The sequence below is a fragment of the Macrotis lagotis genome, chromosome 5 (assembly GCF_037893015.1).
Source record: "Macrotis lagotis isolate mMagLag1 chromosome 5, bilby.v1.9.chrom.fasta, whole genome shotgun sequence".
In the NCBI taxonomy this organism is placed as follows: Eukaryota; Metazoa; Chordata; class Mammalia; order Peramelemorphia; family Peramelidae; genus Macrotis; species Macrotis lagotis.
Genome location: NC_133662.1, coordinates 236,805,035 through 236,821,166, shown reverse-complemented (window position 1 = coordinate 236,821,166; position 16,132 = coordinate 236,805,035). Strand labels below are relative to the sequence as shown.

The following is a 16,132-nucleotide window of genomic DNA, read 5'->3' as shown; positions in this document are numbered from 1 at the left end:
TATATTGTTGTATGGGTTTACTGAGAAACTAAGTAACCTGCCCAGGTTACACAGCTAGCCCTTTAACCACGGTGCTACTACTCCACTAAACAATCAGTGCTTAGACTGACACATTGCTTTCTGTGTGTGGGGCGGGAGGGAAGTAAGATTGGGGGAAAATTGTAAAACTCAAATAAAATCTTTAATTAAAAAATAGAGAAAAGCAATCAGTGCTTAATAAATACTTGTTAAGGGGCAGCTATTTGGCACAGCAGGCAGAGCACCGGCCCTGGAGTCAGTACCTGAGTTCAAATCCGGTCTCCGACGCTTAATAATGACCTAGCTGTGTGGCCTTGGGCAAGCCACTGAACCCCATTGCCTTGCAAAAACTATAAACGAATGAATAAATAAATACTTGTTGAGGGCAACTAGGGTGGACAGAGCACCAGCCCTGGAGTCAGGGGGAGCTTGCAAAAAAGCAAAACTTAAAAAAATGTATAATGTATAATTATGCAAGTGGCTGACTCTTGAAAAACTTTCATCAACATGTAACTGGAAAAATAAAATAAAAGCTCTTTCAAAAATTAGGCTTCCGTCTGTATTCAGAAACCAGCGGCTCTGTCTTTGGGATGGATTCTAGGCTTTATTCCAAGTCTTTTGCTGCAAAAAAAGATTGTAATTAAAGAATTTAATTTGATTTGTAAGCCTGTGCATTTTAGTATTCATTTTAAAACCCTGATTCGGAGAAGGGGCGCATGCCCCCCCCCAGCTCCCACACAGAAAAGCTGCCAGGCTGCTGGACTAGAACCCCAGGATTCCTCCGGGCTGGGGCGTTCTGGGCTGCGGAGGAAGGGGGAGGGCCAGCCATCCAGGTTTCGGTTTCCCGGGAGGACCATGGCTGGCCTGCCCTGGGCCTCCCTGGCCTCCGGGGTCCTGGTCTGGCTGTCTGAGGATGACCTGAGCTGCGGGATCTGCCAGGCTCTCTTCTCCTGCCCCACCACACTGCCCTGCGGCCACAGCTTCTGCAGCGACTGTATCGAGCGCCACTGGACCTACTGCGGGGGTAAAGCCGGGGGCTGCGGCCCCAGAGCCCCGCGGGGGACCGGGCGGCCTTGCCCCATTTGCCGCGAGGAGGTCCGCATGAGCCCCTGGCTGAAGAAGAACACGGCCCTTGAGGACCTGGTGGACAAGTACCAGAAAGCCCTGAAGGAGGGGCCCGAGCCCTGGGACCCCTCCCCGCCCCACCTGCGGGAGCTACAGGTAAGAGCCTGGGGAGCCAGGGGCTCCTGGAGGCTCTCCTGCCTCCCCTTCCTCCTCCGCCTCCCCGCAGACCCTCCCGTCCTATCCAGACTCTTCTCCTCACGTCATTCCTTTAAGAAAGATTTTGTTTATTTTGAGTTTTACAATTTCCCCCCTTCTTGCTCCCCACCCCCCACCCCCGTTAGTCCTACATCCTCACATCATTTGTGTAACTTTCCTCTAGACTGGCTTCGCGATGGACAACGCTCTGGTCTCTTTTTTTTAGAAAGATCTTATTTACTTTGAGTTTTACAATTTCCCCCCATTCTTGCTTCCCTCCCCCCACAGAAGGCATTCTGTTAGTTGGCTCCATGGTATACATTGATCTCAGGTGAATGTGATGAGAGAGAAATCATACCCTTGAGGAAGAAAAATAAAGTATGGGATAGTAAAATTACATAATAATATAACGGGTTTTTTCCTAATTTGCTAATTTGTTCAAAGTCCATAATTCTTTGGCTGGATACGATGGCATTCTCCATTGCAGATAGCCCGAAATTGTCCCTTGTCGTTGCCCTGCAGGGATGAGCAAATCCATCAAGAATGATCATCACCCCCATGTTGCTGTTAGAGTGTACAAAGTTTTTCTGGCAGCGCTCTGGTCTTAAGACTTCACTTCAAATTCGCTCTTAGTTCCTTCAGAGCTGTGTTTAATTTCTGTCTTCTCCAATTTCCTCATCATAAAATGGGGATCATGATGGTTCCTACCCTCACTGGGTTGTGGTGTTGTTTGTCCTTCCTTCTCGAAGGAGACCTTGATCAGGGAGGTGATGCCATGACAAGCACGAATTGGATTTGGGGGGGGGGGGGGCTGGACTAACTCACCAGCCTCATTCATTTTCCCCTTCAGAGTCACCTGGCTCCAATGGCCAGATAAGAATCAGAATGACTGGGGAATGGCCCTGAATGTGAGGCAAATAGGGTTGTGACTTGCCCAGGGTCACACAGCTAGTAATTATCAAATGTCTCCAAGGATCAAATAAGATACTTGTAAAGAGCATATATATAATGGGTGGCTAGGTGACGCAGTGAATAGAGCACCGGCCTTTGAGTCAGGAGTACCTGGGTTCAAATCCGACCACAGATACTTAATAATTACCTAGCTGTGTGGCCTTGGGCAAGCCACTTAACCACATTGCCTTGAAAAAATCTAGAAAAAAATGTAGATAGGTAGATAGATAGATAGATAGATTAACAACTTTCCAGTTGTTTCTGAAAGCATCCTGCTGGTCACCTCTTATAGCATAATAATATTCTATCCCAATCATAGCCACAACTTGTTCAGCCATTTTCCAAAGGATGGATATCCTCTCAATTCTCAATTCTTTTCTACCACAAAAAGGACATATAGGTCCTTTTAAAAATGTTGTATATAGATTATACCTTCTAAATACTATTTATTACCTTAGCCTTATGTTGTATTATATTGTTGTATGGGTTTACTGGGAAACTAAAAACTTGTCCAGGTTACATAGCTAGCCCTTTAACCACGGTGCTACTACTCCAGTAAACAATCAGTGCTTAATAAATATTTGTTGAGGTCCACTAGGGTGGATAGAGCACCAGCCCTGGAGTCTGGAGGAGCTGAGTTCAAATTCGACCTTAGACACTTAATAATTACCTAGCTGTGTGACCTTGGGCAAATCACTCAATCCTATTGCCTTGTAAAAACAAAACCAAAAAATACTTGTTGATTAAATGATTGATCCTTCACTACTCTCTTCTACTTGCAACTGCCTTCATTTCCGCTGCTTCAGCCAAAATCCATCCTTCCCACCTCTCTCCCCATCCCACTGCCATTTATCATCTGGCTGTCCTTTTCCCAAAGGGACTAGAATGGGAATTTCTCTTGTCAACTTGCTTCTCATCACCCCCTCCCACTCTGAATTACCCAGGAGGTGCATTGAGGCCTCCCCCCCCAGCCCCCGGAAGTCTTGCTAGATTTTGAGTCTAATCAGTGCACATTAGAGACCTGGTTTGATGTTTTGACTTTCCTTTTCAAAGGAACCAAAACCCATAAAGAGGAAAATCAATGATGTCCGTCAGGAACTGGAGGGCCTGTTAGAACAGCTCATTTCTGGAGTCACCAGTCTTCCGTATTTGGGACCTCTTGAGGAGACCGGGGTGTCAGAGCACTTGACCACCCCAGAGAAGGTAAAGTGGTGTGGATGGAATAGGGAGAGTGAAGGTAGTAGGGGAGAGAATGATTATATAGATTATATAGAGTATAAAGCTAATATAAACTCCTTGAAGGCAGGACTTTTTCCTTTTTGTTTCTATGAGGCTTGTTGCCTCATGCATAATAGATAGTTAAGAATAATTGTTAATCTTTAATTCAGTAATACCACTACTAGGTCTGCATCCCAAACTGATTTTTTTTAAAAGGACCTATATGTCCTTTTTGTGGGGGTATAGAATTGAAAATTGAGAGGATATTCATCATTTGGAAAATGGCTGAACAAGTTGTGGCATATGATTGTGAAGGAATATTATTATGCTATAAGAGGTGACCAGCAGGATACTTTCAGACACAACTGGGAAGGCTTATATGAACTCATGCAAAATAAAATGAGCAGAGGCAGGAGAACAATGTAAACATTAGGAGGAGCATTGTTCAATGATCAACTGTGAATGGTTTACTGAGCTATTTCAGCAATGCAATGATCTAAGACAATTCTGAAAGACCATAATGAAAAATACCATCACTTGTAAAAAAAAGAATTGAATTATAAAGAAGCATTCTTTTTAAAAACTTTGTGTTTGGGGCAGCTGGGTGGCTCAGTGGATAGAGCACAGGCCCCTGGAGTCAGAAGTACCTGAGTTCAAATCTGACCTCAGACACTTAGTAATTAATAACCTATCTGTGTGGCCTTTGGCAAGCTACTTAACCCTATTTGTCTTGCAAAAACCTAAAAAAAAAATAAAAACTTCATTTTTCTTGGTTTTGGGGGAGGGCCTGAGTTTTCTTTTACAACAAATAAAATGGAAATATGTTTTGAGTTACTTGCACATGATACTCTATATTAAATTGCTAGCCTTTTAAAGGATCGGGGTAAGGGAAAGAGGGAAGAAGACAATTTGGAACTCAAAATTTAAAAAGCATTAAATTGCTTTTATACATAATTGAAAAAATAAAATATAAAAATTGAAAATTAAAAAAAAAAGAATGGTTGTTGACCTGAAGGGACAGCTTCTGGATAGAGCCTAAGAGCAAATTGAATAAGCAATGAATCATGTTGGTGTTACACTAAAAATTGAAGTTTTTCTTAGACTTTACCCAGTATGCCCCCAAATTGGGGCATGCTCTTCTTCCAAACCTCCCTGGAGAAAGCTTAGCTTTCTTCATAGGTGCTTCCCTGATAAGTGAAGGTTTTCCCAGCTGTTATCTCTCTGCCTTTTTCCTTTCTAAATGACTTTGTACCATAAAATGTTACATTATATATATATATATATATATATATATATATATATAATAAAATACATGCTTTGTGTGTATATATGTATATATAATCTTCAGCAGAATGTAAGTTCCTTGAAGAAGGCAGGAATTTTATTTTTGATTTTCTTATCTCCAGCAAGGAGGATAAGAAAAGGTTTGCTTCTCTCATGTAGACATTTGACAAATATTTATTTAGCTGAATTGAATTAAATTGATGAATTTTAAGTGAATAAGGAAAATGTTATGGACTATTTATTATGATCTCCTTATTAGGTGGCTTTAATGAACTGTTTTCAGGGAATTTACTTTCTTGGGAAGGGGCAAAACAAACCAACTCATCAACAGAGTTACTTTAGGGGGCAGCTAGGTAGTGCTAGGCAGTGGTAGATCACCAGCCCTGGAGTCCGGAGGACCTGAGTTCAAATCTGACCTCAGACACTTAATTACCTAGCTGTTTGGTCTTGGCAAGTCACTTAACCTCTGCCTTAAATTAAAAAAAAAAACCCAACAAAGCATTAGTTTGCTAGGTACTGTGCTAAGTTATATAACTAAAAAATCAAATGTGAAATAATCCCTGCCTTTGAGTAGTATCTATCCTAATGAAAAAATAAAATGTATCCTCAAAAAAATTGTTGGATAGCTAAAAAAGAATCCAAAGAAGAGTTCTTAATTTTTTTTTTTTTTTGGTATCATGGACCACTTTTGGTAGTATTGCCCCTCATGGGTAGAAACTTATTTTTCGTTTTCAGAATAATGCTTTTTAAATGCATAAAATTTAAAAATACATAAAATTACAAAAGAGGCCAAGGCAGAGGATTAGGTGTTATGTTACAGCTATTTTTGAGCTATGGTTAAGGCAATTCAATAAACATTTATAAAAGCACCTACCTTATATAGGCTAATGTGCTATGTATAGGAGATATTGTTCTCTTGTTTCGTTGTATCTGACTCTTCGTGACTCACCCTGAACCAAGTGTCCATGGGATTTTCCTGGCAAAGATATTGGAGTGGTTTGTTATTTTTCTCTATCTCCTTTGACAGATGAGGAAACTGAGAAAAACAGGGTGAAGTAACTTGCCCAGGGCCACACACTAGTAAGTGTCTGGAGTCAAATTTGAACTCTGGTCTTTCTGACTCAAGTCCTTGTGCTCTATCCACTGCACCACCTAGTTGCCCCTACTGTAGATAGCAGGAATACAAAAAATGTTGCAGGTTGAGTATAAGAGTTCTGAGGAACATAGAACAGAAAGGAGTTTGATTTTTTTTAAGAAATTCACAGATCTTGATTTGCCATTGAGCCCAAACTCATGCATACCCTCTTCATCATCACCAACAAGTAGTCTTCTAAATTTCTATTTCACACCCTTCAGGGAGATCCTAAGGCAGCTCCTAAGGCAGCTAATTCTGTGTTAGGGCAGCTATAACTAAAAGGAAGTCTTCCTTCTCTTTCATTAAATTCACTTTTCTGCAACTTATACATACTTTACCTACTTTTTTCTTCAGGGACCCAAAAGAATAAGTTTAATTCTTTTTCCATTTAGCCCTGAGACAGTTCTCAGGCTTCTAAATCTTTTTTTTTTTTAGGTTTTTGCAAGGCAAATGGGGTTAAGTGGCTTGCCCAAGGCCACACAGCTAGGTAATTATTAAGTGTCTGAGACCGGATTTGAACCCAGGTACTCCTGACTCCAGGGCTGGTGCTTTATGCACTGCACCACCTAGCCACCCCTAATCTTTTCTTTTCTTGATGAAACATCTTCACTTCCTTAAACTGGTCCTCAGATGCTGTGGTCCTCTCATTGTCCTGGACACCTCCTCCTGGGGTCATGATCTGCAGCCCAGGTTCACCTTCAGAACAAAGTTTATTATTATATTGTGTGATCTCTCAGAGTTGAATAAGTTACTAGAAGATTCTTGAGGTCCCTTCTATGGTCAACAATTTCCAGAGATTCAGCAAATAGATAATCCATGTTTGGGCAGAGCGGCAAATAAGGCAGATGAGTTATAGTGAAGGCAGTTGGTAGAAGGTTGAGCTCATGATGAGAATTTGGATATAGGAATTTGGATATAGGAATTAGGATATAGGAAGCCACAATCTTTGCTTGAGCAGAGGAGTGAGTGATATGAATATATTATAACAATGAGGAGTATTATTCTCCCAATTTTGGCTAGCTTCAGTTCCAAAAGGCATTTTAAAAAATGTAGGCCTTATCAGGTAGCTAGGTGGCACTGTAGCTAGAGTGCCAGCCCTGGAGTTAGAAAGACTCAAATCTGGCCGCAGACACTTACTAGCTGTGTGACCTTGGCCAAGCATTTTGCCTCTTTGCCCAGTTTTCTCATCTGTCAAATGAGCTGGAGAAGGAAATGGTAAGAGTCTGAAGAGTCTGAAATGATTGAACAACAACCTTAACAAATATTTTTTAAATATCCCAACTATATTAAAACATAAACATTCCAAAACCAATTTCTCAAAAACAAAACAAAACAACAACCATATAAATAGAGAAAACATGTTAGGAGAGAAGGGAAAGAGGATAGACAGGGATGTAGCATCTAACCATGCTGGATGGTAAAAATTCCTTAATGGGAATTTCTTAAAAGGTTGCTTTTTATTTGAGATGAAGCATGATGTAGTCGGACTTGTTAAAGACTTGAATTCAAATTCACCTTGGACATTTAATTACCTTCTGAAAGAGCTAAATCTGAATCTTAGTCTCCTAATGGGTATACCTGTGGTACCTACCTCACAGGGTGAATGGGACACTCAAAGGGGATAATGCATATAAAGTGCTTTGAAAATTTAAAGATTGTTATTTTTATTTTTAACCATCTCTCAATTAAGATCTATTTTCACCACTTTCTTCTAAGCTGAAGAATACCAACATAATTCAGAAAAACATCATTGAAATCCTCAATGATATCAAAGAACTGAAGACAAAAATTCAGGAAAAATTAATCTGGGAAGAAACTCCCAGCAAAATAAATGGTGAGTTAATTTTGTTTCACAGGGGAGAAGTAAAAAGGTTTGAAGGATGGAATAGCTATGAAAATTGAGTAGAAATGGAAAAAATGATTTTATATATATATATATATATATACATGAGAGCTTTGTCTTTAAATTTAATTTAAATTATATAGAGTGAGTTTTGTCTTTGTCTAAATTTAATTTGAAATATTTTAATTTAAATTTATTTAAATTATACATGAGAGAGAGAGAGAGAGAGAGAGAGAGAGATCCAGATCAAGATCATATGCAGCTATATATCCCTAGTCTTTGAGAAAAGTGCATTGGAGGGCTATGTTGTGTTGATTGATGTTAACCAAAAATAATTTCAATCTCAGCCCAGGGCAAAATAGATTTCTAAACTGATAAGGGTGGAGAGAGTACCTAATTGCTTCAAGGGTAAAAGGGGAGAGAGGCATAGATTTCTTCATCTAAGACTGATGCACTGTTCCTTCTCCTTTCTTCAATCTGGTCACCATCCTCAGGCACATACAGTTTGTGTAATGATCACACAGCTAATTTCTATTCCATCAGAGAAGGCTTTGGAAATACAAGATATGTAGAGAAGGGGGGCAGCTAGGTAACGCAGTGGATAGAGCACTGGCCTTGCAAAAACTAAAGAAAAAGAGAGAGAGAGAGAGAGAGAGAGAGAGAGAGAGAGAGAGAGAGAGAGAGAAGAAGTAGATTGTAACAGGCTCAGGAGGATTGTATATAGCCTCAATTAGGTCAACAAAAGTTGAAAATTTTAAAATAATATTTTCCAGGTTTGGAATAGTTTTAATTTTAGAGAAAGGGAATAATGAGCAATAAAAATTATCTGTTGGAAGGCTACTTACTATCCAAACCTTTTTTTTCTTTAAAAAATTTTTAATTTATGAAATAAATCAAACATTTCCATAACATAGGAGAATTAAAAAAAAGATGATTACATATGAAACTTCATATCTATTATATGCTATTCGTCTTTTTACTTGTTTTTTTGAATTATAAAGATTTTATTTGAGTTTTACAATTCTCCCCCTAATCTTACTTCCCTCCCACAGAAGGCAATTTGCCAGTCTTTACATTGTTTCCATGGTATACATTGATCCAAACTGAATGTGATAAGAGAGAAATCATATCCTTAAGGAAGAAACCTAAAGTATAAGAGATAGCAAGATCAGACAATAAGATAGCAGTTGAAATAATTTTTTAAAGGTTTCCTTGTTATTTTTTGCTGGATGATTTAACGATTCAGGTTGAGCACAATGACTGAATATTTGCTTTACATAAGGCTTAGCATGTACATACTAAGATAAAAAATATTTTAGATAAAGGAGTTGGTAATCTAATGGAGATGAGTGTTTTGGGAGAAGAAAGATAAAATATATAGATTTTTAAAATGATATACTGATATAAAGGCTATGTAGAGATCCAGAGAAAGGACTCTAAGGCAATTTGAGGAGAGAAATCATTCAGCTAATGGAGATCAGGCTTCATGGAGGAGCTGAGGTTGAACTGTGTCTTGCAGAAGAGAAGGGTTTCAACCAGCAAAGGTGTGGAGAGAGTGCTCCCAGATATTGTGCTTGGCCCATGCTAACAAATTAAGTGAGAGAGGCAGGATGAGCTTTGGAAATGGACAGTGGTACAATTTGATTAGAATGAGTAGGTAAAAGGGAACCATGTAAAATCTCAGGTAGGAAAAGTAGACTGTATCCTAAATCAGACAAAAGAGTTTTTGCATTCTGTTGAACAGGCAACACTGGAGATATTGAGCAAAAGAATGATATATAGTCATAATTTGTGCCTTAAGAAGATTCAGGCCACTACGAAGAGGAGACTACAGTAAGGGAGACCAATAGGAGGTTACTCTTGGATTGTTTTCACAGATCTGTAGACATGTTCTTTTTCTGTAGTAGGGAGTATGTTCCTCAAGGGAAGAGGCTGGTTTTCATTTTTTGTTAATAATAATAATGATGATAATGATGATGATGATGATAATGTTTGTCCTTTATCCTTGAAGAAGACCATGACATCAGGGAGGTGATGCCATGACAAGCACATAAATTGGATTTGAGTGAGGGGGGCTGTGCTAAGTCACTAGCTTCATTTACTCCTCCAAAGTTTTCTGGGTCCAGTAGCCAGATAAGAACCAGTATGACTGAAGATGACTCTGGATACCAGGCAATCAGGATCAAGTGACTTGCCCAAGGTCACATAGCTAGTAAGTGACTGAGACTGGATTTGAACTCCCATCTTCCAGACTCCAAAAGCAGCATTCTATTCATTGTGCCACCTAGATGCCCCTTTGTGTTTGTATCTTGAATACCTAGACATTACCTTGCATGTAAAAAGATCATAAAAAATTCTTGTTGAATTGCACTCTTCTGAATTATCAGATCCATCCTGGTTTGTAAGATTTGTACAAAATATATATTCGAATTTTTAATTATATTATAAAATATTATATATTTTCTCCATTAGATTGTGAGTTTCTTGAAGTAGGAGCTGTATTTAGATTTCTTTGTAGACTCAGTACAAACACTATTTGTCCATGGAAGAGGTCTTCTTTCTTTTCATGATAGTTTTCAAATTATTTAGACACTTCCATTTTGATATATAAACTTCTAGCCTAGAAATTCCTTCTTAGTCCATCAGTTTGGGGAGATATTCTACTTTAAAAGAAAAAAAATAATGTTATTTATGGCTTCAGTTCCAAAACTGAATCTAAGCCTGAATAAACTCTTGGTGTGACCAGAAAGAGTTCAAATTTTCCATCAAGAAAAGTGGGACTAGGGGCAGGTAGTTGGTGCAGGGGATAGAGCACTGGCCCTGGAGTCAGGAGGACCTGAGTGCAAATCGAGCCTCAGACACTTGATAATTACCTGTGTGACATTGGGCAAGTTATTTAACCCATTGCCTTGCAACCCCCCCCCCAAAAAGTGGGACTATTAGATAGAATTTCTATATTAATTCCAACATGATGTATAGTGCTATGAAGACTATTCACATGCCTTCTCCTGAAAGAGCTTCCTCAATTTTTTTATTTCCTTAGAGGAATCCCCAGGGACTTCTTGTTCTTTGAGACTACAGCCTGCTCAGAGACAGCCTGGGCCCAGGAGATCCTCCCAGTTGACTAAATGTGAGTATACAAGTGATGGGGATTTGGGGTTTCAAATTCCATAGAGAGAAATAGCTCTTGGAACTTGTCATTTGAGCACCATGTTTTGGTTTCCCCACTTGCACCCCTTGTGGGACTCATGACTTTCCCTCCTAATGTTATTTTCCCTAAATTCGAGTTTAGTGTCTTAAAAATTGGGAGTTCCCTTATTATTGAAAGAGCAGGTGTAACTCTGGATTTCACATCCAGGTATAGTTTGCTTATATTTTCTGCCAGAAGAAAGTCAACTCTGGATTACCAACGTTGGATTGAGAATAAGGCCAATATGATGGTAGCAATGTCAACCAATTCCAGAAGCAATTCTATTAGAATTCCATTCAAAAAGAGAAGAAAACAGAGGAGAGGAGATCAAGCATTTATTAAGAGCCTACTCTGTGTCAGGTACTCTCCTAGGAAGTTTACAAACATTATCTCATGTGACCCTTGTGACAACCCAGGGTGGTATATGCCACTATGAACAGTTAAGTGACTTGCCCAGGGTCACACAGCTGATGTCTAAGCCTGAATTTGAACATTGATCTTCCTGATCCTAGACTCAGTGCTTTATCCATTGTGTCCCTTGCTGTGCCACCATGAGGGAGAATTGATCTATGGTAAAAGTCATAGTAATATAGTAATAAAATTGTAAACATGATAAGTCAAAGTGCATATCACCTTAAAATTATAAAGCACTTTGCCTAAGTAATCTAATTTGAGTCTTAGAATAATCCTGTTGGGGTTACAGAGCAGAGATACTATTATATTTATTTTTACAGTGGGGAAAAAACTAGAACTTAGAAAGATAAAGTGATCTGACAATAGTCTAATACTCAGATCAGACTAGACTTGAACCTTTGCCCTCTTGAGTCCGAGTCTGGCATTATACCTTCTTGCTTCATGATCATCACTCACAGTGGAATTCCTTTTGCCACCTAGTATGCTTATGGGCCATTGCTTTCCTCTATCATTTGACCTTCGCCCAGAAAAGTCTGATTCACTTAAATTTGAGCCTAAGTCTGAATAAGGAATTTGGCATCAGAAGATGTGAACTTGAATTCCATGTTTGACATTTAGTAGCTTTAAGACCCCTCTCAGGGTTCCAGTTAACTCTCTAAAGTCGTAGGTGCAAAGAAGGTGTTGAATTGGTCAGCACATAGAGAGGGCATTCCCTGCCTTGAGAGTTCCTCATGCCAGCCAGGGAGCACCACAATTCACAGAACAAGGGACTTGGAGTCACATAGATCTGTTCAAATCTGGTCTCAGACACTCACTGACTTTAATAATTTAACCTCTGTCTGCCTCAGTTTCTTATTTGTAAAATGCAAATTTTAATAGTGCTTTCCTACAGGATTATTGTGAGGATCAAATGAGATAATCTTTGTAAAGAGCTTAGCAAAATGCAAAATAAATGCTTATTTCCTTCCTTCTATTCAGTGAAATCATTATCTTTATTGATTGATTGATTGATTGACTGGCAAGGCAATGGGGTGGTGACTTGCCCAAGGTCACACAGCTAAGTATCACATGTCTGAGACCATATTTGAACTCAAATCCTCCTGATTCCAAGGCCAGTGCTCTATCCCCTGCACTACTTAACTGCTCCCATCATCTTTATTTTTATTTATTTATGTGTGAACACGTTCTCTCCCATTAGAAGGAAAGCTCCTTGAAGGCAAGGACTTTGTATCCCACACACATAGCATAGTATACTTAGTAACCCATTAGGTACTTGGTTATTTGAATAGCACAGACAATCAAGAATTGTCTATAAATGTAATCTCTTCCCCAGGGTCTGTCCTTCCAATCTTTGACCAAAAAACTGCCTCCTATTACCTGGAATTGTCAAAGGACTGTCAGAAAGTGACTGTGTCTCAGCATCGACAAATCTACCCTCCGAGTTGCGAGAGGTTCCAAAATAGCCAGATTTTGTGCTGTCAAGGCTTCTCCTCTGGACGACTGTACTGGGAAGTGAACACTCAGTATGGCAGTGACTGGGCCATTGGGGTGGCCTCCAAGGACATCATTGCCCACAACCACTGGCTGGGCAGGACGGCAGACTCTTGGTGCGTGGAATGGAGTGACACCTCTGAAGAACTGTGTTACTGGCACAAGAAAAAGGAAGCTGTCATCGACAAGGATAAGCCCATGGTGGTGGGTGTTTGGCTCGACCTAGAGCAGAACAAACTCTCATTTTATTCAGTGACAGATGAGGAAAAACTCTTATATCAATTTGAGCTGCCTATCCCCATGCCCATCGTATTCCCTGCTTTTTGGTTATATGGTTTACAGCCTGGAAACTCCCTGATTATAAACAAAGTAAGAGATGAGAGTCCCTCCTAGTGCTGAAACTAGTGACCTAGCTCAGAAGGGTCTCCGGTCAACCAATCAGCCACTTAGTCAACAAAGATTCAGTAGATGCTTCCCATGGGTCAGGCATTGTGATAAGTTCTCAGTGGCCAAGTAAAATAAATCACTGATTCTGTTTCTACCCTCTGGCTCTGCAGTATTAGTCAGGAGGGAAAGCCACCTAGTTCCAACATACTTTGTACCCCATTTCTTTCCTCCTCCTTCCTTTTCAGGGTATGTTTTCAGAGAATTGACTTTAGAATAAGATTTGGATCCTGGCATTGCTTAAAACCTGTGTGACTGGGGACCAGTTATTTTTTTCTCTGTGGACTTCAGTTTCTTGATTTCTGAAATGGTTGAAAAATCAGTAAGTATATGGGCCCAGGATATGAGTAGTTTTCCTTTTTTTTTAGTTGGTTTTTTTTTTTTGCAAGGCAATGGGGTTAAGTGGCTTGCCCAAGGCCACACAGCTAGGTCATTGTTAAGTGTCTGAGGCCGGGTTTGAACTCAAGTACTCCTGACTCCAGGGTCAGTGCTCTATCCACTGCACCACCTAGCCACCCCATGAATAGTTTTCTTAAAGCATTCTTTTTTATTATATATATATATATATATATATATTTTTTTTTTTAATGAGGCAATTGGAGTTATGTGACTTGCCTAGGGTCACTCAGCTAGTAACTGTCAAATATCAGAGACCAGATTTGAACTCAGGTCCTCTTGACTGCAGGAGAGTACTCTATCTACCATGCCACCTAGCTGCCCCTATTTTAAAAAAAAATTAATAATTTTTTTACAATTACTTGTAAAGAAAATTTTAACCTTCATTTTTATAAGATTTTGAGTTCCAAATTTTCTAGTTCCCTCTCTCCCCTTTCCCTTTCCTAAGATGGTAAGCAACTTGATATAGGTTTCATATATATATATATATATATATATGAATATATATATAAAATATGAATATATATATAATGTAAAATGTATTTCCATATTAGTCATACTGTAAAAGAAGAAACATTTTGTAAAAAGAAATTTTACAATTTGCAAAAGGAAAAACCCCACCAAAAATAAAGCAAAAATAATATGTTTTGATCAGCATTCAGATTCCATTAGTACTTTCCCTAGATGTGAATAGCATTTTCTTTCATGAGTCTTTTCAAATTGTCATGGATCATGTAATACTGAGGGTATCAGAGTCATTCATAGTTGATCACCAAAGCTGATCATCACATTTTTGATCATCATTATTTCTATTACTTTGTACAATGTTTTCCTGGTTCTGCTCACTTTACCTTGCATCAATTCATGTAAGTCTTTACAGAAAACATTTTCAATCAACTCCAGTTTCCTCATTTATGAAGTGAGAAAATAAAACAACCAACAGATAAATGGTCAAAAGATATGAAGTTTTCTTTTTTAATTATTTATAAATAAAATGTCTCATATAGAAATGAAGGTAAGATAAAAATTGTTTTCTTTCAGTTGTTTAGTTTTATCCAACTCTTCATGATACCCATGGACCTTGCCATTATGACATGCCAAGACCTTCTATCCTCCCTTTTCTCCAAAGTCTATCCAAGTTCATTTTCATGGGTGCCATAATACTAGCTATCCATTTCATCCTCTGCCATCCTCTTTTCCTTCTGCTTTCATTTTTTCCCAGCATCAGGACCTCTCCCACTGAGTCCTGTCTTCCCATTATGTGACCAAAGTATTTAAGTTTCAGCTGCAGAATTTGACCTTCCAGTGAATAGTCTGAATTAATTTCTTTAAATATAAACTTGTTTGATCTCCTTCCTATCCAAGGGACTCTCAAAGGTCTTTTCCAATACCATAATTTGAAAGTGTTGATTTTGTGATGCTCAACTTTCTTTCTAGTCCACTCTTAGAGTCGTACATATGGAAGAATCATAGCTTTGACTTTGCAGACCTTTGTTAGTGAGGTGACAGTTCTGTTTTTTAATATGCTGTCCCGAGTTGCCATAGCTTTCCTTCCAAGGAGCAAGCATCTTTTAATTTCACGACTGCAGAAATCTTTGAGCCCAAGAAAATAAAATCTGATACTACTTCCTTTTCTTCTCCTCCATTTGCCAAAAAGTGATGGGACCAGTTGCCAAGAGCTTAATTGTTTTGATGTCAAACTTCAAGTCAGCTTTTACACTCTTCTTTTTCACTCTAGGATTCTTAATTCCTCTTTACTTTCTGCTATTAGAGTGTTATCATCTGCATATCTGAGATTGTTGTGCTGTTTTTCCCAACTTTTGATTCATCCAGCCTGGCATTTTGCATGAAATACTGGGCATATAAGTAAAATAAATAAGGTGACATGCAAATCTTGACATGCTCCCTTTCCAACTTTTTTTTAAAGTTTTTTTGCAAGGCAATGGGGTTAAGTGGCTTGCCTAAGGCCACACAGCTAGGTCATTAAGTGCCTGGGGTCAAATTTGAACTGAGGTCCTCCTGACTCCAGGGTCAGTGCTCTATTCATTGTGCCACCTAACCACCCCTATCCTTTTCCAACCTTAAAACAGTCAGTTGTCTCACATTCTTTTCTAATTGTTACTTCTTGACTAGCATACAGACTTGTTACTCAGGAGAGAAGTTAGATGATCTGGTGCTCCTAACTCTCAGAAGACTTGCCACATTTCATTGTGATCCGCACAAATACTTAGTTACAAAGACTAGATAAAAAGAAAGCAACATAGTTTATGATAATTAAGGAAAGCCGAACCAGGAACTCAATACACAATGACTATAAAAATGTCCATGAAAATGAGGCGAAAAGCAACTGAATTCAGATGACCAATTCCAGCCCTGAAGGACAGAGAATGTATGTTTACTTCCTCTCAATAGAGATGTGTATCCCACTTGCACAGAGATCTGAGATTTCTTCAGGATGAAGGTGGGAGGGAACTCCTTTGACCAAATT

At 39.0% G+C, this 16,132-nt stretch overlaps 1 protein-coding gene across 1 annotated transcript; it reads left to right on the top strand.

The window, feature by feature from the left end:
- Nucleotides 1-860: 860 nt before the first annotated feature.
- Nucleotides 861-14,148, top strand: RNF135 (ring finger protein 135). The gene is made up of 5 exons (XM_074188971.1): nucleotides 861-1,239; nucleotides 3,283-3,432; nucleotides 7,583-7,700; nucleotides 10,753-10,839; nucleotides 12,647-14,148. Exons 1-5 carry the CDS (start codon nucleotides 874-876, stop codon nucleotides 13,195-13,197), a joined length of 1,272 nt encoding a protein of 423 aa, XP_074045072.1. The 5' UTR covers nucleotides 861-873; the 3' UTR covers nucleotides 13,198-14,148.
- The last annotated feature ends 1,984 nt before the right edge of the window (nucleotides 14,149-16,132 follow it).

Excerpts from the sequence above, each read along its gene's own strand:
- RNF135 (XM_074188971.1), top strand. The coding sequence starts at position 874 with ATGGCTGGCCTGCCCTGGGCCTCCCTGGCCTCCGGGGTCCTGGTCTGG. Across the intron at positions 1,240-3,282 it reads CCCACCTGCGGGAGCTACAG|GAACCAAAACCCATAAAGAG; the intron begins GTAAGAGCCTGG and ends TCCTTTTCAAAG. Across the intron at positions 7,701-10,752 it reads AACTCCCAGCAAAATAAATG|AGGAATCCCCAGGGACTTCT; the intron begins GTGAGTTAATTT and ends TTATTTCCTTAG.